General features: G+C 35.9%; 1 protein-coding gene across 1 annotated transcript in view; it reads right to left on the bottom strand.

Moving 5' to 3' along the window:
* LOC148950768 (E3 ubiquitin-protein ligase NRDP1-like) overlaps positions 1-22,682 on the bottom strand; it is a 47,005-nt gene continuing 24,323 nt past the window's right edge. The window contains exons 4-5 of the mRNA XM_089090005.1: positions 10,507-10,644; positions 1-222 (exon numbers count right to left, since the gene is read on the bottom strand). Coding sequence (XP_088946131.1) covers positions 88-222; positions 10,507-10,644 — 273 coding nt within the window. The 3' untranslated portion in view covers positions 1-87. The remainder of the gene's footprint in view (positions 223-10,506; positions 10,645-22,682) is intronic.

Genomic DNA, 22,682 nt, shown 5'->3' with positions numbered 1-22,682 from the left:
ATCTTTACTATGTTCAAAATATACTTTCTTTTTTAAGCTAGCCGTGGCAGGTTGATTAAAATTGATACCACCAAGCAAATACAAAACTTATACTAAATAAAACAAGCGAATATCAAACACAAAAATCACATCATCGTTCTTCATCTCTAGTTGTTTGGGTGTCTCCTCATCATTGATTCTCCTACCATCGAATAGAAAACGTAGATAATTAACTGGTACACCCTAAAAGGAAGAAAAAAAAAATCAATTGTAGGGTTTTAATTATTTTAATTAATTAACCAGGTTTTCTTTAATTTCGATATGTTGGTATTTTCAAAGTACCATACTGAAACACTGTGTTCCTCTGATAAGAACTTCATTTATCCGAAATATTTCAACAGTTGCCGAGGTTCTCAGCTATTACACGATATGTACCATATTACTCTGCAAATTGGTTTTAATTTAGACTTAAGACCTGATTCAAGCAACTGGTTCTAATTTTTGTTTCAAAGTTGAACAAAGTTTGGAAGGTAAGAAAGATCTATTCTGCAAATTAAGGTTAGAATATTGAAAGTCATGGTAGTAACAGTGGTCAATTACCGTTCTGATACCTAGGAGCAAGGAAAGGTACCTAGATGCTAGGTGCCCAGGTTCTGGTTCCGATGCGTATGCGCTTTGAAAGGCCAAGGAAGATTTGTTAAATGTTTTCCAGGAGTTGTCTGAGGACGGTTTTAGATGCTCGTTTGACTGACTTGTCCACAAATCTTAAAGAAAATTAAACAATAGATTAAAGCTCTATTGTTTACTCTTGGAAGTTCCAATTATAACATTTTACCTTATTTCTCTGATCCTATTTTTCTAAAAAGGCTTAAGTGACGAATTTTTATTTCTTATAACCAAAATTGGCCTTATAGCATTTTCTTTAAGCAGGCTTAAGTAACGACCAATTTATTTTTTATGACCAAAAATATCCTTATGATGTATTTCTTGTGGAAAATACAGTTCAGTATCCCATTTGGGTTCATGGATTCTAAAACATAAAAAATACTTTTCAAAGTAACATTAAGTTACAGTGAACAATTACTTTGTGTACAAATTTGTCTCCAATATTTTACAGATAAATAGTTGATTCTTTAAAGTTTTATTCCCCTGGCACTAATTCTTTCTTCAGAATATTGAAGGTAGTTTGAACAGCAATTTCTTACCCTACCAAACACATTTTTTATTATTGTATGGGTCATTTTTCTTGAAGGGAACATTTTCTGACACATTTTTCTTTTTCTTTTAGATCTTTCACCGCCAAAAGGAGAGATGAGACAAATATAAACAAATAGTCAATTTTAGTCCCTTAAATTTTGGGACATATATCTTGGAAGTTACTTTTTTGGGATTTGGTCAACTTTTATACTAAACCCGCCAGTCAAAGCGCATAAAAAACCACTCACAGGAACACAAAAGGCACCCACAGTAAACGAAAGTTGAGCTCAGAAAACAAGACCTTGACACATATATGATATTAAACCAACAACCAGCCAGTGAAATGGGGCTTTTATATGTTCTTATAATACATTTAATAAAATTAACATCCTTTTATTCCCCACTACTCACCCATAACTCCCCCCCTAGTCCAACACATGCTTAAATTTCTTCAATAAGACAGTCAATAATATAGGTGGGAACAAGAAGACTTCACATTAATCAAATGTATGTTCCCAACCCAAGGTAATACACCAAATACCATCCAGTAAAAACATTTTCATAAACTTTTATAATATATTTAATAAACAAAAAAAAAATCCTTCTTTTCCCAAATATTAAGCCTCCCCCTACCAGCCCAATACCCACTTAAACATCTTTCTTTTAGTTACAACTTAAAAAGAGGTCTAGATTATGACAAAATGTGCACCACAGATAACACAGTCGAAAATGGGAACCGACGTTTACCCCCCCCCATCCCCCCTCCGAGAAGATTTCACCCCAGATTATTTAGTATGTTCATTAGAAGGTAAATTGAAAGTTCTACTCACCTGTTTAAGCCAGAGGCAATCCTATAGCATTATCCCCCTTCTATACAGAATAAATTCTGCTCATTTTGGGGTTTAATGTTACTCTTTAATTTCATAATAACAGCGTAGACCAAAAATATTCCCAGAAATCAAGAGGGATTAAATATCAATCCCTACCTCTCCCCCGCCTCTTTCTTACACTCACTGTAAGACTCACTAATTCCTACACATTTTGTTTAGAACAAAAATGAGACTGAGTGTGTGCCTCAAATGAATCCTGTTTATGTCTAATGTAGGTATGGTAAGGCTACATGAACTTTCCCAATGTTAGTCAACTTTAATATTTCTATAAACAGACAAACCAAATTTCTCTATATAAGCTATATTACTTTTATTTTATTATTAATTATAATACATTTTATTGTATACAAAAACTTTCTTTATCTAGTCTCTAATTTAATATTTTTATTGTTCAGGCAATTACAATATTAATATTTTCTGTTGAATACAATATATATATATATATATATATATATATATATATATATATATATATATATATATATATATATATATATATATATATATATTTCGGAAAAATTGGTATCTTAGGATATTCTCGCATAAACAAACGATCTAGATAGGTCAGAAGTCTGAAAAAAGATCGTTAAGAGCCTTAATTTTATTTTATTTTTGCAAATGACGTCATGTACTATGTTAGTACATCATAAACGTGTTTCTTATGACATCATATATGGCGTCATATAAGCATTTTCTTATATGATGCCAGGCATGGCATAAACAAGATTGCTGATTTTCCAACACAACAGTTATTTATATAATATAATGTCTGCTGGAAGGCCCAGAAAACGAAAATTTGCAGTTGCAGTTACAATAAATGATGATTCTTTGGAACCAACACCAGAACTATCAAACGTTATAAGATGTGAAATTCGATAACCTGGACCATCAATGGTGACAGCACCAATACAAACAGCTAACGCAAAGGCCACTGCGAAATTGTCTGAAGTAATCAAAATCAAAAGGCCAGTCAAAAATGAAAACGAGGAGCAAAGAAAGACCGTTAGAAGATATATGAGAACAATAATTAGAGTATGTTAAAAATGAAAATGGAGAGCAAAGACACATGCGGTTAGAAGACATATGATACCAAGCAAGTGAGCAAGCCAAAATTGAAAATGGAATGACCCACAGTTAGAAGACATGTGACACCAAGCATGTGAGCAAGTCGAAAATGAAAAACAAAGACAAAAGCGGTTAGAAGACATGCGACACCAAACATGTGAGCATGTCAATGAAAATCAACCTGGACAGCACAAATCAAAACGTGTCAAAATTGAAAATATTAGCAATGATGATTGGTTTGGGATTTTGACATGGATAAGGCCATCAATGCCTACCATACCTTTGTTAAAAAAAAAGGTTCGGCGATATGTATTGCATAATGACGAAAGATAGGCCGAGGTAAAACGAACCAAACAAATTGAAAATGATAGCAATGATGATTGGGTTTTGGATTTTGACATGGATAAGGTCATCAATGCCTACCATACCTTTGATAATGTCTGTTGGAAGGCCAAAAACATGAAAATTTACAGTTACAGTTAATATAAATGATAATTCTTTGGAACCAACATCAGAATTTTCAAACGAGATAAGATGTGAGATTTGACAACCTGGAACATCAATTGTGACAACACCAATACGGACAGCTAAAGCGAAGGCCATGCTAAATTGTCTGAAGTAATCAAAATTCAAAACGTATCAAAAATAAAAATGAAGAGCAAAGACACTGGCGGATAGATAATATGCGAAAATGACAAATAGAGCGTGTTAAAAATGAAAATGAAGAGTAAAGACACACGCGGTTAGAAGACATGCAACACTGAGCAAGTCAAAAATGAAAATGAAGAGCAAAAAGATACACGGTTAGAAGAAAAGCGCTGGCATGTCTAAAATAAAAATAAAAAGACACAAGGTTAGAAGACATGCAACACCTAGCATGTGAGCAAGTCAAAAATGAAAATGAAGAGCAAAGACACACTTATATGTGAGCGAGTCAATGAAAATCATCCTGGACAGCAAGAATCAAAACGTGTCAAAACTGACACACTTTGTTAAAAAAACAAAGGTTCAGCAATATGTATTTCATAATGATGAAAGAAAAGCCAAGGTGAAACAAACCAAACAAACTGATAATGATAGCAATGATGATTGGGATTTGGATTTTGACATGGATAAGGTCATTAATGTCTGCCATACTTTTGAAATTCAAAAATTTGGACTAGATAAATTGTTGGAAGAAAAAGAAGTTTTTGTCCTACTACCTGAACAATACATGAAGGAATTTGGGAATACAATTTGGGAATGAAGAAAAGAAGAAGAATATTAAAAATAATTGTGTTAGAGAATTCAAAAATTTTGTGAAAACAGGACTATCAAGTGAAGTTTTCTTGATTAATTTTATTTATATAAAGTGGGGAATTTATCTCAACAATGATCCCAATGAAATTACCACCTGAGAAGGGAGATACCAATAACCAAATGCTAGGCACCATCTCCCCATTACCAAGTGACCTTTCTGAGGACTCAGACTCCAATGAAACCATGGTCACTGTCCACTCTGAGGACTCAAATCGCCATGATGATGGCTTCAAAACAGTCACTCCTAAAAGATCCAAGAGAAAACGGTACACCAGTTTCTCCCCATTAAAGACAGTTTCTACTACACCCCCATCTTCTTTGGAAGAAGAGCACTTCATCCACATTCTGCCTACCTCTCCTGAAACCATGATCCAAATAAAAAACATCCAAACAATTAGACTTGAGCTCTTCAAATTTCTGAAAATTAATTTCAACCTGCCAATTCAATCTTAATATCTATTCAAGCAGGCTTTGAAAATGCAAAAACAACTCTTTTGTCACTTAACTCCCTTGGAGGCATTAAGGTCCATTCAAAGCAATGGATTCGCCCTCCCCCTGCCCAAGCAAAAATTGTCATATACAATATCCCTAACGGTATTCCTGAAACTGACTTAAAGGATGGCCTTATGAACTGAAAAGGCCAAAAAATATCAGTATCAAAAGTCACCAGACTTGGAAAACCCAACAATGATGGCATATACACATCTAAATCCTACCTGTTCGCCCAGGACTCCACCCTAGAGAACTTCAGTGAACCTATATCCCTATTTGGCCAGATAAAGCCCAACAAAGAGTACAAGGCTAAGCCAATACAGTGTGAAATATGTCTGATAAAGGGTCACACAAAACAACACTGCAAAACAAACCTGAAGAGGTGCAACCTATGCCAAAACATCCATCCTCCAAACGCAGCAAACTGTGCAAACAAGAAATTAACATGCATTAATTGCAAAGGTCCCCATTCTTCTGACAACAGATCTGTATGCCCAAAATACAAGGCAAGATCAATGGCTCTCAGGTTGTCTGAAAAAAAAAAACATCCCATTTCAGTTTGCAAAAATTAAACTCATGGTGCACAATGCAGATACACCTGAATTCTTTGAACCAAACACACAACCTAATCAAAAAACTCTACAGCAAAAAGCTACAAGGACCAAACCACAAAAAACATTCCCTGGAATCAAGACCTTAGACTTCCCCCCCTTCCAGCCTGAGACCAAGACCCTGAATCTTCTATAAGTAAACCTGCAAAACCAACCTCATCAAAATCGCCAAAGGAAATATCAGAAGAAAATCCTAATCTACTTACAAACTTATGCCTCTACATATTCAACTTCAACTCACTCTCCAGAACATCCCTCACAGAAGATCAAAAATCCTCAATTCTAGAAGAGATGGCTAATACCTACTTCCCAAAAAATCTTAAGGACACAGCCAACACAAATTTCAGCACTATACTCAATAAACTAAATCTATCTATCAATGGCTAACCCTCAGTTACCTCTATCCTCCTCAATTTTGCAATGGAATGTGAGATCATTAAATGAATATAAAATCACTGACCTTCTTAAGTAGACTTCTTCACACAACATAGACATACTATGCCTTCAAGAAACCCATTTAAACTCATCAGTTAATCTAAAAATTCCTGGTTATGATGTCCCAAGAAAAGACAGATCTTCCAATAGAATTGGTGGTGGAGTTGCCATCCTTGTACGATCTAATCTCAAATTCTGTGGTATAAGCCTCCCTGATTTCAGTCAAGACATTGATGCAATTGGTGTAAAGTTGTGGCTGGCAAACATGGAGGTCACTGTTATTAATTTATATAATCCAAATGGCAATAACAATGGACATGATTTTTTCAATTTTATTTCTAATAATTTCTCAAATTCAAATCTAGTGGTTGTTGGGGACTTCAATGCCCATAGTTCTATCAGGGGTTATTCACCTCAAAATAATGCTGGAAAATACATAGAGGAATTCCTCACCAATTTTACCAATATAGTACTAGCAACTCCTAGACACCTAAATACCTACTTCAGCAAAAGAAGTGGGAGTTATTCAACTATTGATCTTCACTTAGTTTCATCAAGTTTAATAAATAAAACTACTGTCAACAGAATAGACAACCTCCTAAGTGACCATTTCGCCATATGCACAAAAATTGGTGACCCAGCCATTATTGACAATTTCATTTCCCACTATTTGTGGCAAAAAGCAGACTGGCCAAACTTCTCCCACATTCTCTCAAACCATGACTACTCTTCACTCTCCACTGACCCAAACCAACTCTCCAAAAATCTCACATCACTACTTCTTGATGCTTCAAAACTTACCATACCCTAGTCCCAATGCCCTAAAACACTGAAGATTAACAAACCCCCTAAGCCATGGTGGACATCCTCTTGCCAAGAAGCTTCGCACAGTTGAAGGAATGCCATCAGATCATTCAAGAGGAATCAATCCACTGCAAAATATATAGCAAAGCTACAAGCAGAGGCCAAATTTAAGAGAACAATCAAATTTACAAAAGAAGAGGCTTGCAAAAACTTTCTCTTATCAGTGTCGCACAAAACGCAAGAGTCAAAGATTCATAAATTCCTAGACAAGATGTGTGGCAAATTCTCCACACAGAACCCCTTCCATTACCAGCTAACTCTAAATGGTCAGCAGCTGTAAACCAACGAAGAAAAAGCTAAATTTTTGCAGATTTTTATGAGAAGAAATTCAAAAACACCCCTCATAATCCACCTCAGATCAGCCTAACACCCCATTTTGACTTGCCTAGGTCCCAGTATCTACTCCAAGATTTTACAATGATTGAGCTGAATAAAGCAATCAATTCAATCAAACCCAAAACATCTTGCAGCCACGACCAGGTCCATCCATCTTTGCTCCAACACCTTCCAATAGAGTTTAAAAAAGTACTCTTATCTCTCTTCAACAATGCCTGGAGCAATTCCTTCTTCCCGTCTGCTTGGAAAACATCACTCATCATCCCTATATTAAAACAAAACAAACCCAAAGAGGACCCCAACTCCTTCAGACCCATTATGATTACCCCAGTTCTGGGAAAATTATATGAGAAGATAATCCACTCCCGATTGTATTGGTTTGCTGAGTCCAACCACCTCATCCCACATACCCAAACAGCATTTAGGAAATATCATTCTTCCATTGATGCATTTGTTCGCCTAACCAACGCCATATCTGAGTGTCTGAAAGGCAACCAAATCCTAGTTGCAGCCTTCTTAGACTTCCAAAACGCATATGATAATATCCAACATCCACTCCTACTGCAAAAATTATCAAAAATGGGTTTTCCAATACCTGTAGTGAATTTCTTTAAAAGTTACCTATCTGAATGCTCTTTTGTTCTCCAAGTAAATTCCTACATCACTTCCAAAAAGTCTGTCTCCAAAGGCCTTCCCCAAGGTGCTGTCCTCAGCTGTCTCCTGTTTTCACTATATTTATGGGATCTGAACCTACCCCAAACAAATATTCAGTTTGCAGATGATATAGTCCTATGGTCTACCTCAAATGATTTTGAACTGGCCCAATCCAAGTTACAAAAGTTGCTTTATGCATTTGAATGTTTCTCCAACAATTCATGCCTACCCACCACTCCATCAAACTTAGCTATAGTACAGTTTAATCACAAGAGAAATCCCCAATCTGCCCTACTCATCCTAAATGGTGTTGTCATCTAAGAGCAACAACACATCAAATATCTTGGCCTCACTCTAGACCAAAAACTAACCTTCAGGCTCCGCATTGAAAACGTGAGAATAAAATGCCTCAGAAAAATGCGTATCTTACAAAGGCTACTCAATACGCCTTTGGGTTGCCATGAAAAAACTCTAACAAATGTCTGTAAGACTTATATTAGATCTCAGATTGATTATGGACTAATTGTATATGGCTCATGCTCAAATACCCTACTATGCAGTCTGGAGACTGTCCAGAATACTATGATCCGTGCTGTACTTGGCCTCGGGAATCACACCGAAACCAACTTCCTCCTCAGTGAAAGTGGTCTCACCTCTATTGCCATGCGTAGAGACATCCTACTTGCCCGCTACTTTACAAAAATTGATGGTAACAGTTCCCATAGATTACATGACTGGCTAAGAAATCCTGGAGCTTTTAGGGGCCTTGCACGGGAATTTGCAACCACCCAAATGACCTACCCCATGCCTTCATCTTCTTTATTTCAAATTTACCCCCGGATACCTTCCGGGGCTAACCACTACCCAGAAGTGAACCTTTTGTTTGCGCTAGTTATTAAAACCGACCTTTTCCTTGCCTATGTAAAATCATTATTTCATGGATTTGAGTCTCAGAGATATATCCACCCCCTCCCAATTTTTGTGGATGGCTCAAAAACAGATTTCAGGACTGCTTGTGGAGTCCACTTCCCATCTTTAGGTATAGCAGCTGCTGAAAGGCTCCAAAATGATGTGAGTATCATGACAGTTGAAACAGCTGCTATCAACATTGCGTTGGAAACCATTATAAAGATGCCAAACCCTCCAAGAAACACCCCTCTTATAATTTATTAAGACTCAAAATCAGCCCTTGCCTCAATATCACCAGAACATTCAGACTACGCAGACAATGATACCTCCACTACTCTTGTACTATTGAACCAACTACTTAAACAAGGTATATCCACAAAATTCCAGTACATCCCAAGTCACATGGGTATAAAAGGGAACCACAAGGCAGATGAAATAGCTAAATCTGCCCTTCAGCTTGAAATAATTTCTGGAAGACCTATCCCAGTAAGAGATGTATACCATTGGCGCCTAAAAATTTACCTAGCAAACCAATGTCCACCAAACCTTTCTCCATTTACATCCCGGAAAGACTAAAAGATGTACCACAGAATACGATCAAATGCTACTGGCCTTAAAAGCCAGACTTATCACTATCAAAACACAACCATTCCAACAGTAATAAGCCCTATTTGCCGCCTATGTCAAGCCTATGATGAGACTACCAACCATGTTCTTTTTGGTTGCCCTGTGGCAAATCTCAACCGTAACAAAGAATGGCTAACTTTATCTGCTATATTCAAGTGCTTCAAGCTAACCCCTAATATTGACCAACTAGCACAAACGAGACACTCTTCAACTGATGATACTGAATTGTTCAAAGCTGTCTTTAACTGCCTAAATATAGGTGGTTTCATCAATGATGTATAAAGCCTATTATTGAATAATAATAGTCTAATCTCTATATTTGATTTCCCAGGACACCCCTGACATAATCAGACAATACGAAAAAGGTTAAATGGATTCATTCGAAGCCTATAATTGAAGAATAATAAGAAGAAGAATAATACTGTCTGCATTCAGAAAACAAGCGACAGTGAGAATCTATATATAGAAGCCTGCTGTTTGCCTATGAGTCAAGGGGACTTGTTGGTCATGTGTCAATCCTAAAACACGGTAGATTGCCTGAGACTCTAAGCACTTGATCGCCTGCAAATTCAGCCCCCCCTCCTTTGCATACAAGTCCAGTCAACATTGTTCATGATGAATCAAACCCAGCAATCACAATCATATATATATATATACAATATATATATTGTTAATTACTTATATTACTAGTTCTAGTTTTATTACAGCATAATTTTATTTATATATAAGATGGAAGTATTTACAAGAGAACATAAATATTAAATTTAAGACAAATATATAAGGCAATGAAAATATTGAAGTATATAAAGGGCTAAATTAAATTATCCTTTAATTGTGAATTAATTTTAGTCCTTAATCTACTTTAACTGTGAGAGAATCTATTCACTACAATATACTTCATTATCTATATTGATCAAGGAGGCAAAATTTTACTTGATTAATTACTTACCACTTATTCACTGTAGAACTATTTCAGTTTCCTCATTTGGATTGTCACTTTTACAAATTTAGTTTATTTATTCTCTAATTTAATATTAGTCAGGCAAGCTCAATGTTAGTAAATTCTATTTATAGAATCTTAGCCCTCGTATCTACTTTATTATCTAAACTGATCAGGGATGCAAAATTTTACTAGATTAATCACTTACCACTCGTTCACTGTATGACTTTTGTAGTTTCCCCATTTGGGTTGTCATTTTTAGTCTGAAATGGATTTCGTTACTGTCTTGTCCAACTACTTTTAGCTTAATGATCTCCGAGTTGGCGTCCCCAGCATCTTTGTTTTCCTAAAATAAAAGGTTAGGATCAAACTCTGACATGAGAAACATTTCCCCCAAAAGACGCTCCCCACCACGTTTCAGCATATTTTGGGTTGTTTCTGAGCTTGTTCTTATTTGTCCCCCATTTGCTGTTTTATCTCCAGATATAAAACGTTTCCCTAGGTTACTGAAAAAAACTAACAAAACATCCCAATATTTTTTTTTTTAAATTAACATCTTATCCTAAACATGAGCACTTGTCTTAAAACTTAGAGAAGTGTATCAGAGAACTTTCAAAGGGGTGATCCTTTTTACACTAACTAGTTTTAAAAAACGAACAACAAGTTTAAAAAAAAAACTTGAAATAAAAAACAAGTTTTTTTTTCAACTGAATGTAAGAATCAACATTAAAACTTAAAATCAAACAGATATTATTCCATATATGAGAGGGTTGCATAATGGATGAAGAAGGTACAACCCCCCCCCGTATATGGGATTTTTTTTTAAAGTTTTAAAGTTACTTCTTACTTTTAGTCGAAAAAACTTCTTTTTGCATTTGATTTCTGACTGTTTTCAAAATCATGTCAGGAAATCCCCTTCCCTCTCCCCATGCAAATTCCTATTGGGAATTCTTCCTAGAGACTTTCCTCCCCATGGAAAATCCCCCCTGTATAAAATACGTCCCAAAAATCTCCATATATTTCCCAGTAACAAATACAATATGTGAACAATGGGCAAATTGCATAGCTTACAGCCCTTTCCCCAGGGACTACGCATAACATGGCATGTCAAAAAGACACATCAAGTAGTGTTCATCTTCTACCTAATGAAGCAATTGTAACATCTGTATATTTACCTATGTCTAGTCCTATTAGGGGAGGGTGCTTGTCATGGTAGACCTAGTCACCATCATTTTTTTTTAGGTATTTTTACCTGGCATCTAACAAAAATATTGAATCAGGATCAGTGGTATTAACTCACAGAAAAAGTTGAGAGTGGACAATGTTTCAATGAAGATACCAAAAAGGTATTTTTCAATAGTATTTTATAAAGTCAAGGAGTGGCAAATGCCCCCCCCCCCAATTGGTGCCAGTTATAAAGATTGTTGATCAACAAGCTGTTTCAATAGATGTTGGAAATCAATCTTTACATCAGCAAAGCATTTCAGGAAAAAGCTGTTGATTAGCAATTTCTGATCACATTGACTCATAAAAGTAAGAGCAAGCAGTAGACTCTGTCAGTGAAAATTTACAGTAAATTATCAACAACAAAGAAAAACTTAAATTACTCAATTCAAATTTCCTTACTCTTCAGCCTCTTCAAATTGAGCAATGCCAATATTAAATTTCTGATAAGCTCAATTACTCATTCTTAGTATTTCAGGAGACAATGATATCAGAGGGTAGAAGGATTACTACTTGAAATGATCTGGGTTGGCTGTCAGATAATTTATGCCTACAAACCCCAGAAAATGCATGATAAGCAATAATAAATGACATTGTATGTAAACAAACAATGCAATAATTTCAAAACTAAAGCGGATGCAGGTGCCAAATAAAAAATAGATACAAAGGTGAATAATCAGCAAAAAATAAGCTAAAAAAATTTGGCAACAAACACCTAGAGAAAGTGTACCTTTTTTTCAAGGTGTAATTGTCTTTGGAAATCAATGGATTGTCAACGTGTGAATTATTATGGACCAAAAATATTATCCAATTCAAATAAACAATTCTATTTATTTATCCCACAATTCAATTTAATCATGCTTTTAATAGCATGACTCTTTTCTTCTTATTAATTTAACAGCAGTGGGGGGAGTTGCACTAATGGGAATCCAATAGGTATTGCAAATGAGGGGGAGGTAAAGTAAAGCAGAGCAATTTTTAAAGAGTTGCACTAATGAGAATGCAATGAGCAGTAGTGCAAATGAGGGGGAGGTAAAGTGAAGCAAAGAAATTTTTAAAGAGTTGCACTGATGGGGATGCAGTGAGTAGTGCAAAGAGGGTAAAGTAAAGTGAAGCAAAGAAATTTTTGGCAATGATGTAAGTTAGCATTTAAGAATGCTTTAAAGTAGTTTCCAGAATTTTTAATGTTTCCTTGAGAAGTGATCATGCACAGCAATTTTACCATAGTGACAAGCAGCACACCTTCACGGATCTGTAAATAAGCTATATTTCTATTGGGATACATATGAACATTCCTTTCATTTGCCTAGTTGTCCATAAGTATATCAGTTTGCATGTGGCTGTATAAATAGCCTATTGACTGCTAACTTTTAAGGATTACATCCTGGGAAATTAAACTTAGCTGGGTAAGGAAGGCTTGAACACTTATTGTGTTACTACAATCACTTACTAGAAATTAATTTCCAATTTTCCTACATCAAAGGCAATTATTAAAAGGATTCTAGGCTATTACAAATCCCAACACCAAACTGAACAGAGACAATTTGGGAATTGCATCTCATGAAGAACTGATGATTGTTGAAAGTGGAAGGAATCCCATTGAATTTGTTGTGGTTGACCACACTTAGGGGAAGCATGTTAAAAAGATAAAAGTAGTGTCATTAGATTCCTTATTTCATACTCTTTCCAAGTATTATGGCTGTTGTTCTGACAATTAAGTCCCTTCCTTTGATGGTCCTAGATATAGCCCTAATAAACGTTTTATTTGTTAAACACTTTTCTTGCATTCTTCACCTGGTAGAAAAGATTGTGCCACAAGATTTTAATACTATTCTCTGATTATTTTTTGTTTGTTTAAAGTTAAACAAATTATTTGAAATGATTTTAAAAAGTGGATCATAATGGAAGGAAATATGATAATCTAAGGAATACAATAAGACACCTAGTAGTTGGGCTGCTAATCACTCTTGTCTTTTTGGCCAATTGTTAGGACTGAACAGAAAGCAAATTGGCCTCAGTTGGGGTGGGGGGAGGGGCATCTTACAGAAAGATTAAAGGGAAATGGGAACTTCCTGGGAGGGTGTAAAGAGAGAGGTTTTGCACAGATTAGCACAGAGGAGCATGTATAGCTGAGTTGGCCTCAGGTGGCTGGGTGTTGTGGTGAACTTGTCTTGATTTTCTTAATAGGAATGTGATTATCTAGAATATTTTAGCCATATACAATGCCAAATATTTTTAACACACAGATAGACAATAGTGGAACTTAATACAGGATACAAATTTAAAGCTTGAGCATAATCTTAGAAAATGCTGCCCAATCTTGGACATGGCATCTTACAGTTAGAATAAAACATTTAAATCACAGACTTAATCTTGGACATATTTCATCTAAAACAAGTGTTCTGAACCTAAATAAGTGTACTAAATAGGCTAGGCAGTAGGGATAACTTTGGTCTAAATTTATACGTTTTGAAAAATGTAAGTTTCTAAAGATTTTAGTCAACCAATCCTAACTAGCCTTGTCCTAACTATTAACCAATCTCAACTATTTAAACCAATAAACATATCTAAGATTAAGAGATTGTATAGTAAAGGTAAATTTTAATTGAGATGAAGGCTGTATTTTTGCAAATTTTAGTCCAACTAGTAAAAACATCAAAAAATGTACATAGACAAATGTCTTATGTTTTTTAAAGATTTTTATTGCAAACCACCTCCCCACTGAGGGGGGGGGGGGGGTTGCCCCCTTGATCAAGATATTCGTCCAAGATTTAGCACTGTCTTAGTACTTGGAGTATCAGCCTAGAAACATGATGTATATTATAAAGTAAAAATTCTACTGTATTAGTGTTTAATAGGCTATCCTAGGGTTGCATAAAGGACAATCATGGGGGATAGGGTGTATTCTTAGAAAAACAGCTATGGTATTAGAACACATAATAAAATAACTAATAGTATTAATTATATTCGTGTAGCAAAATGTTTCCTTTAGATGTAGTCAACCCCTACAAATTTCCTAGAACTCCAAATAATATATGAGTTGTATGCATGACAATTTTAAATTTTAGTGTTTTCTTCTTAGTAGGGGTGATTGTACACTAGAACCAAGTGTTGACAGGGAAACCAAATGGTACGTTTCTGGTAAATTTTCAGTTTAAAACATAATTTAGCTAGTACAAAAGTGAATATATCTTTTGATGACTATTCTTATGCTCTCTCATAATTAAGTAATTGCTTTTGGGGAAAATTACATCACAACCTATAGAAACTAAAAGTTTAAAAACATGTTTCTAAATAAATTTATTATTGAGAAAAATTATCATTTTTAGCTATCTAGGATTGGTAACTATTTTCCTTAGTCTTATTAGTAAAACATTTTTTAAAACAAATTTGATTTTGAAAAAGAGTTAGAGACCCCTCAAAAATAACATCAGTTTTGCTATGACATCATTTTCAGGGATTTCAAGCTTTTTTTCAAAATTCCTACAATCTTTTTTTAAATAACATTATTTTTTTAAGACTAAGGAAAATAATAATAACCAGACGTGGATCACCTACAAATCATTCTAATTTAGCTACTTTTTACTATCTTGGAATGGGAAAAGGTGAGGAAAGTAAAACTTTCAGTAATGAATTCAGGGTCAGAAGCAAACCTTGGGAAGGCATTAACAAGCTTCAATGTTAACCCTTTTATAATTTCCAAGTCTTAGAAATTTGTCTACTTGGCAGCAGAACCATCACATAAGGAAAGGGGGGGAGGACAATTTTTTTTATCACTTGGTAAAAAAAAGAAGTTGATGAAACTCTTTGTTTGGTTCAACAAAAACCAGAAAATACTGACATGTCATCTACAGAAATTTCAAATTTGGTCAGTAACAGAGCAGTTTTACTGACTTCTGCCATGATTTTACAGATGGTGCCACAACTTTCCATTTTGGTTAAATAAACAGCATTAAAATAGTGACATAATATGCACCAAAATTTGAATCTTGGTTGGTAAATGCAGTGGTTTTACTGACTCATGCAGTGATTCTGAAAATACAATTCCTGTTAATTGAGTAGAAGGTAAATATTAAGCAGTTCATGTTATTGACCTACAAAAAAAGTGAACATACCAGTAGATGCCATTTTTATGCTCTTTCTGAATATAATAATCGCTTTTTTTGCAAATTTAATTTTAAGCCCAGTTAGGACCATTGAAAATAATAATTTCACTCTGTATTTTAGGGATGTCATTTTTATGCTGTTTCTGAATATAAAAATAGGCTATAAGATTTGTTGTGAACTTAGTATTTCAATATTAAATCCATTTGTAAAACTTGTATAGTTCACTAACATTGATTGGTCAAGCAAAAATTTAATAAAAAAATTCAAAAAATCCACCACTATCCTTCTTATTCCGTTAGGCCACTTAAAAACTGCTGTTTTACCTATATGTTGAAAAATATCAAAGCCAACAGAAGAAACATGGCAGATGAAAAAATAAAAAAATTGTTTTGAATTTTTTTTTCCAACTTAATTACAAAAAATCAATGCTCATGGATTATATAACTTCAACAAAATGGAGTTGATAGCAAAATAGTAACTTTGAAACCAATGTTTTAACCCTTTTTATACCAAAAAACATACATTTTCAAGTTAATGATGAAATTTTATAGTGTTTTGTTCTTAGTAGGGGTGATTGTACACTAAAACCAAGTGCTGACAGGGAAACCAAATGGTACTTTTCTGGCAAAATTTCAGTTTACAATATAATTTAGCTAGGATGAAAGTGAATATATCATTTGATGACTATTCTTATGCTGTTTCATAATTAAGTAGTTGCTTCTGGAGAAAATTACATTTTGAGCCCTGAAAAAGCTCAAAACAGCATATAGTAACCAAAAGTTTAAAAACATGCTTCTAAAAAAACTGTATTAGTGAGAAACAATTACCATTTGTAGCTAATCCAGGATTGGTAACTATTTTCCTTAGTCTTATTAGTAAAACATTTTTTAAAACTAATTTGATTTTGAAAGAAGAGCTAGAGACCCCTCACAAATAACATCAGTTTTGCTGTGACATCGTTGAGGGGTTTCAGGCTTTTTTGAGAAATTTTACAATTTTATTTTTCAAAATAACATTACTTCATCAAGACTAAGGAAAATAACAATAACCATTCCTGGATCAGCAACAAATCAATTTTTTCTCACTAGCCAGTTGTTTTTAGAAACATTTCTTTAATCATACATTTACTATAGACTGTTTTATGTTTTTGAGGAACCACTAACAGCTCAAAATGGAATCTCCACCTGAAACAATTATTTGAACTATGAAAGAGAATAAGAAGACAGCATGTAACATATTTACTTTCCTCCTAGCTAAATTAGGCAAAATTCTAGTGTAAATACTTTTTACTATCTTGGAAAGGGGTTAGGTCAGGAAAATGAAACTTTCAGTAATGAATTCAGGGTCAAAACAGACCTTGAGAGGGCACTACCAAGCTTCTATGTTAACCCTTTTATGACTTCTAAGTCTTAGAAATTTGTCTACTTGGTAGCAGGGCCATCATGTAAGGGGGGAGGCAATGGTTTTGGTCACTAGGTAAAAAAGAAGTTGGTGAAATTCTTCGTTTGGTTCAACAAAGACCACAAAAATACTGAGAAGTCATCTACAGGAATTTCAAAGTTGGCCAGCAAACACAGCTGTTTTATGACTCCTGCCATAATTTTACAGATGGTGCCACAACTTTCCATTTGACTAGATAAACAGCATTAAAATAGTGACATGATATGCACCAACTTGTAAACCTCTTTCAAAGTGGTCAGTTAGCATCGAATATAATGAAAATGAAAGAGATTCATTTAGTACATCCATACAGAATGAACTAGTGTGAAAGCACTAAAGTCATAGAAACATGTAAACAGTAAAAAACTAATTGTCGGAACATAAGGCTCATATTTCTACGAGAGTTCCGCTTGACAGGTATGGTCGGCATGAGGGTCAGCATTTTCACTTCTTCTGGTAGCTTTTTGCCAATCAGAGTATTTCTTGCGCATGTCATAAGCTACAATCCAGGAGTCAAGCGATGTTGCGGGGTAGTAGGTAAGCTGGGTTGCGCTTCAATCAGGGGGGTGACATCCCCAAAGGCATAATTACTGGACCTTTGAACAATGCTGAACAAAATAGAAGTCTACAAATTCTGATTGGATGCTGGTTTTCGGAACTGATGAGCACGCGGGAGGGGGGGGGTGCCCTCAAATCGCTTTTGACTCTTATAAAGGGTACTAAATTTCAATAAAATGAGCCCCATCTGAAGTTTATATGACTACCCATTCCATAAAACCTTATATGCCCCTGGGACATAACTTACAACCCTTGTCCCAGGGATCTTATGAGTTGTGTAAACGCTGAGGGCATTGTTATATGTTCTTTGGGCAATTTTTAACAAAATTTCTCTCTCAAAATTTGTGTTGGATGAAACTAGGGAAAACAATGCGTATATGGAGGGGGTGGATCCACCCCCCTCCGCCCTTGGTGGAGGGGGGAGGGGGCTTACTCCAAGGGTGGCACGGCCCTTTTTTTTCAAGAATCGTTCTTAAAAAAATTACACAAAAGGTCGAACATTAGCGTAGAGAGGGGGTATTGAGGAGACAGTAGCCCCCGTCATATACAGAATAATTTCTGTACGTTTTAAGTTTTAATGTCACTCCTTACTTTCGGTAGAAAAAACTAGTTTTTGTATTTATTTCTGATCGTTTTTCAGATAATCCCAGGAAATCCACCCCCTCTGTGAAAAATTTCTCTATATTAAGTTCCTCCCATGTAAAATTCATCCACCCAGAAATTACCCCCGGACAATTCCATCCCTGCTGCGAATCCTTCTCAGAAAATTTTTGCTTACGATTCTTCCTGAGAAATACTCCTTACCATACTTTTATTTGAAGAAAGACTTGTATTCATTTAGTTTCTGATCCTTTTTAAGGTCATTGGGGAATATCCCTCTTTGGAAAACACCCCCCCCCCCTGGAAAGTTTGTCCCCCAGAAATTTCCCATGGAGAATTTCTCCTGATGATAATTCCCCCATGGATATTTCTCCCGTGGAAAATCCCCCCTCCCCCCCCCAAAAAAAAAGTTCCCAAGAGAATTCCAACCCCGCTGAAAACTTCCCCCTGAGAGTTCCCTCAAAGTGTCTCTACATGTAGGCTGCAATGGGATGAGAAAAAAAGACAAATAACACACATTCTGTATACAAATTCTGGTAATTTCTCCCCATGTAAAATTTCACCTGAAAAGTCCATCCCCAGAAACTTCAATCCCAATGGGAATTCTCCCCATACAAAATCTATCCCCAGAAGATCTCCTTCCTCCCTTGGAAAATGTCGCTATGCTTCCCTATAACAAATACTATACGTAAACAATAAGCAAATTTCATAACTTGCGGCCCTTCCTCTGGTGGTTCTGAGGGGTCATGTCATCTCCAAAGACATATCTATTGTATTTTCCAACAATACTGAACGAAATGGCCATCTCAAAATTTTGATCAGACGACTTTCATGAAGAAAGGGCGTGGGACAGTGGCTAGTTGTCCTCCAATTTTTTGGTCACTTGAAAAGGATATCTTTTAATTTTCGTTTGAACGAGCCCTCTTGTGAAATTCTAGTACCATTGGTTTGATATGATTACCCTTGGAAAAAGCAACAACACCAAATAAACACGAATACGTGCAGTTTCTTCTAGCAGACACTTTAAAGTTCCATTTTTAGTGATAAGGGTATGAAACCTCTACAATTTTGTCTTCTGATATATTGAATTTGACGTCTTTGTCTTTATTAAAATTCTTTGACTCTTCTAGGGTGTTTTTCACCTTTTCTGAAAGATTGGCAAATTTTCTTAGGGCCACTAAGGGGTAACACTATACTTAAAAAATATTATATATTTGGAATCAGCACAATAAGCTAATTTTTTGGTGCATCTATTGATATCAAAATTGATTCCAGATCATCAAGAATCTAATTTTTTCTTTTGCTAAGTTTTCAATTTCAGTTAGTAATACTTGATAAAAAGATTTTTTTTGCCTCAGTATTGGAAGCCGGAAGCGATTGTTAACGAAAATGGTGCCTGCTTACCTATTATCTTGACTGTAGCGTAAAAGCAAGGAGAAATATAATTTTTTATAGATGAAAGAATACAAACTTGTAAAGAATTTCAAGAACATTTGCAGATAGTTGTCAGCGGGAAAGAGCAAGCAACTCCGAAAAATAATAACGTTTGTAAGAAATTACTAGAAAATAAGTAGTTAAGTAAATTCAGTGCTAGACAAGTAGTTTTAATACTGATTTGGTGAAAAATGACTTCTTTTTTTTACAGAAATATGTATCCAGCGGGGAAACATTCAATTTCATGTAATAAATTTGCAAATATGTCCCTTTTATGTCCCAAATTTCTAAAATATGTTCCTTTTTTGCCCTATTATGTCATTGTGTCCCGGCACACAGGAATATGTCCTTTGGACATAGAAAATATGTCCAGTTGGCAACCCTGCTGACAGGCTGTTTTCAAACAGTAACCTGCACAAAAAACTGTTGTTCTATCCTTCTTTCTAGAATTATCATAGGCAGCGCAATAGCGATGCCTAAGTAAAGAACAATGTGGGCACAATGTATTATTTATTTTTCTTTTTTCTTCTTCTCCATACCCGGGCACTTTGTACCGAAGGAGTTGTCGTACAAACTTTAAAAAGGGCTTATTTGATTAGAAATGGGAGTGGCTAGTGTTCTTTTTAATAGTTGAAGCTGATTGCCGGTCAACTCGCCCCCCCACGCCCATCATTCCTCCCAACACATCCAATCACAACTTTGGAGATAGCCATTTTGTTCAGCGTAGTTGATTTCCAGATAGTAAACATATTTTTGAGGAGGACACTCCCCAACAACCCTCGGGGCAAGGGCTTTAGGTTATGCCATGGGGGCATATAAGGTTTATATAGAAGACGTTGTCGTAGAAACTTCAAAAAAGGCTTATTCGATTGGAAATTAAAAGGGCTAGCGCCCTTTTTAATAGTCGAAAAAAATTGGAGGGCATCTAGCCCCCCCCCACCCCCCCCAACGCCCATCATTCTCCCAAACACATCCAATCAAAATTTGAGATAGCCATTTTGTTCAGCGTACTTGATTTCCAGATAGAAAATATCTTTTTGAGGAGGACACTCCCCCACAACCCTCGGGGCAAGGGTTTTAAGTTATGCCCTGGGGGCATATAAGGTTTATATAGAAGACGTTGTCGTAGAAACTTCAAAAAAGGCTTATTCGATTAGAAATTCAAAGGGCTAGCGCCCTTTTTCATAGTCGAAAAAAATTGGAGGGCAACTAGCCCCCCCCTCAACGCCCACCATTCTCCTAAACACATCCAATCAAAATTTTGAGATAGCCATTTTGTTCAGCTTAGTTGATTTCCAAATAGAAGATATGTTTTTGAGGAAGACAGTCCCCTACAACCCACGGGCCAAGGGTTTTAAGTTATGCCCTGGGGGCATATAAGGTTTATATAGAAGACGTTGTCATAGAAACTTCAAAAAAGGCTTATTCGATTGGAAATTCAAAGGGCTAGCGCCCTTTTTAATAGTCGAAAAAAATTGGAGGGCAACTAGCCCCCCCCCCCCCAACGCCCATCATTCTCCCAAACACATCCAATCAAAATTTTGAGATAACAATTTTGTTCAGCGTAGTTGGTTTTCAGATAGAAAATATCTTTTTGAGGAGGACACTTCCCCACAACCCTCGGGGCAAGGGTTGTAAGTTACGCCCCGGGGGCATATAAGGTTTTTTTTTATAGAAGGTATTGTCCTAGAAACTTCAAAAAAGGCTCATTCGATTGAAAATTCAAAGGGATAGTGCCCTTTTTAAGTCAAAAGTGATTGGAGGACAACTAACCCCCCTTTCACGCCCACCTTTTCCCCTAACACATCCAATCAAAATTTTGAGATAGCCACATTATTCAACGTAGTTTTAAGTTCTGAAAATTAGGTCTTTGAGGACGACAACCCCCTCAAAGCCCTCAGGACAAGGGTCGTAAGTTATGCCCTGGGGGCATATAAAGTTTTTATAGAACGCGCATTCGTAGAAGCTTCAAAAAGGGCTCATTCGATTAGAAATTGAAATGGCTAGTGCCCGTTTTAATAGTCGAAAGTAATTGGGAGGCAACCAACACCCTTTCCATGCCCAACATGTCCCCAAACACTTCCAATCAAATTTGTTAGATGGATATTTTGTTCCACGCAGTTAAAGTTCAGGAAATTATACCTTTGAGCAGGACACTCCCTCCACAGTATTCAGGGCAAGGGTTATAAGTTAGGACCGGGGGGTATAAAAGTTTTTATTGAAATCTTTGTCGTTGAAACTTGAAAAAGGGCTCATTCGATTTGAAATTCAAAGGTCTAGTGCCCTTTTTAATAGTCGAAAGAAATTGGAAGGCAACTAACGGCCCTTCCACGCCCATCATTTCCCCAAACACATCCAATCAAAAATTTTAGATAGCCATTTTGTTCAGTGTTGTGGATATCCAGATATAAATTATGTTTTTGAGGAGGACACTCCCCCACAGCCCTCAGGGCAAAGGTTGTAAGTTATGCCCTGGGGGCATATAAGGTTTTTTTTATAGAACGCGTTGTCGTAGAAACTTCAAAAAAGGCTCATTCAATTGTAAATTGAAATGGCTAGTCCCCTTTTCAATAGTCGAAAATTATTGGAAGGTAAGTAACACCCTTTCTACGCCCACCATTTCCCCAAACATATCCAATCAAAATTTTGAGATACCCATTTTGTTCCACGCAGTTTAAAGTTCAGGAAATTATACTTTATGGTAGGGCACTCCCCCCACAGTCTGCAGGGCAAGTTTTATAAGTTATGACCGGGGGGCATAAAAGTTTTTATCGAAAACTTTGTCGTAGAAACTTGAAAAAGGGCTCATTCGATTTGAAATTCAAAGGTTTAGTGCCCTTTTTAATAGTCGAAAGTAATTGGAAGGCAACTAACAGCCCTTCCACGCCCATCATTTCCCCAAACACATCCCAAAAAATTTTTTAGATAGCCATTTTCTTCAGAGTTGTGGATTTCCAGATAGAAATTACGTTTTTGAGGAGGACACTCCCCCACAGCCCTCAGAGCAAGGGTTGTAAGTTA

The sequence above is a fragment of the Artemia sp. Qi Xiang Cuo genome, chromosome 6 (assembly GCF_049724085.1).
Source record: "Artemia sp. Qi Xiang Cuo chromosome 6, ASM4972408v1, whole genome shotgun sequence".
In the NCBI taxonomy this organism is placed as follows: Eukaryota; Metazoa; Arthropoda; class Branchiopoda; order Anostraca; family Artemiidae; genus Artemia; species Artemia sp. Qi Xiang Cuo.
This window is presented reverse-complemented; position numbering and strand designations above follow the sequence as displayed.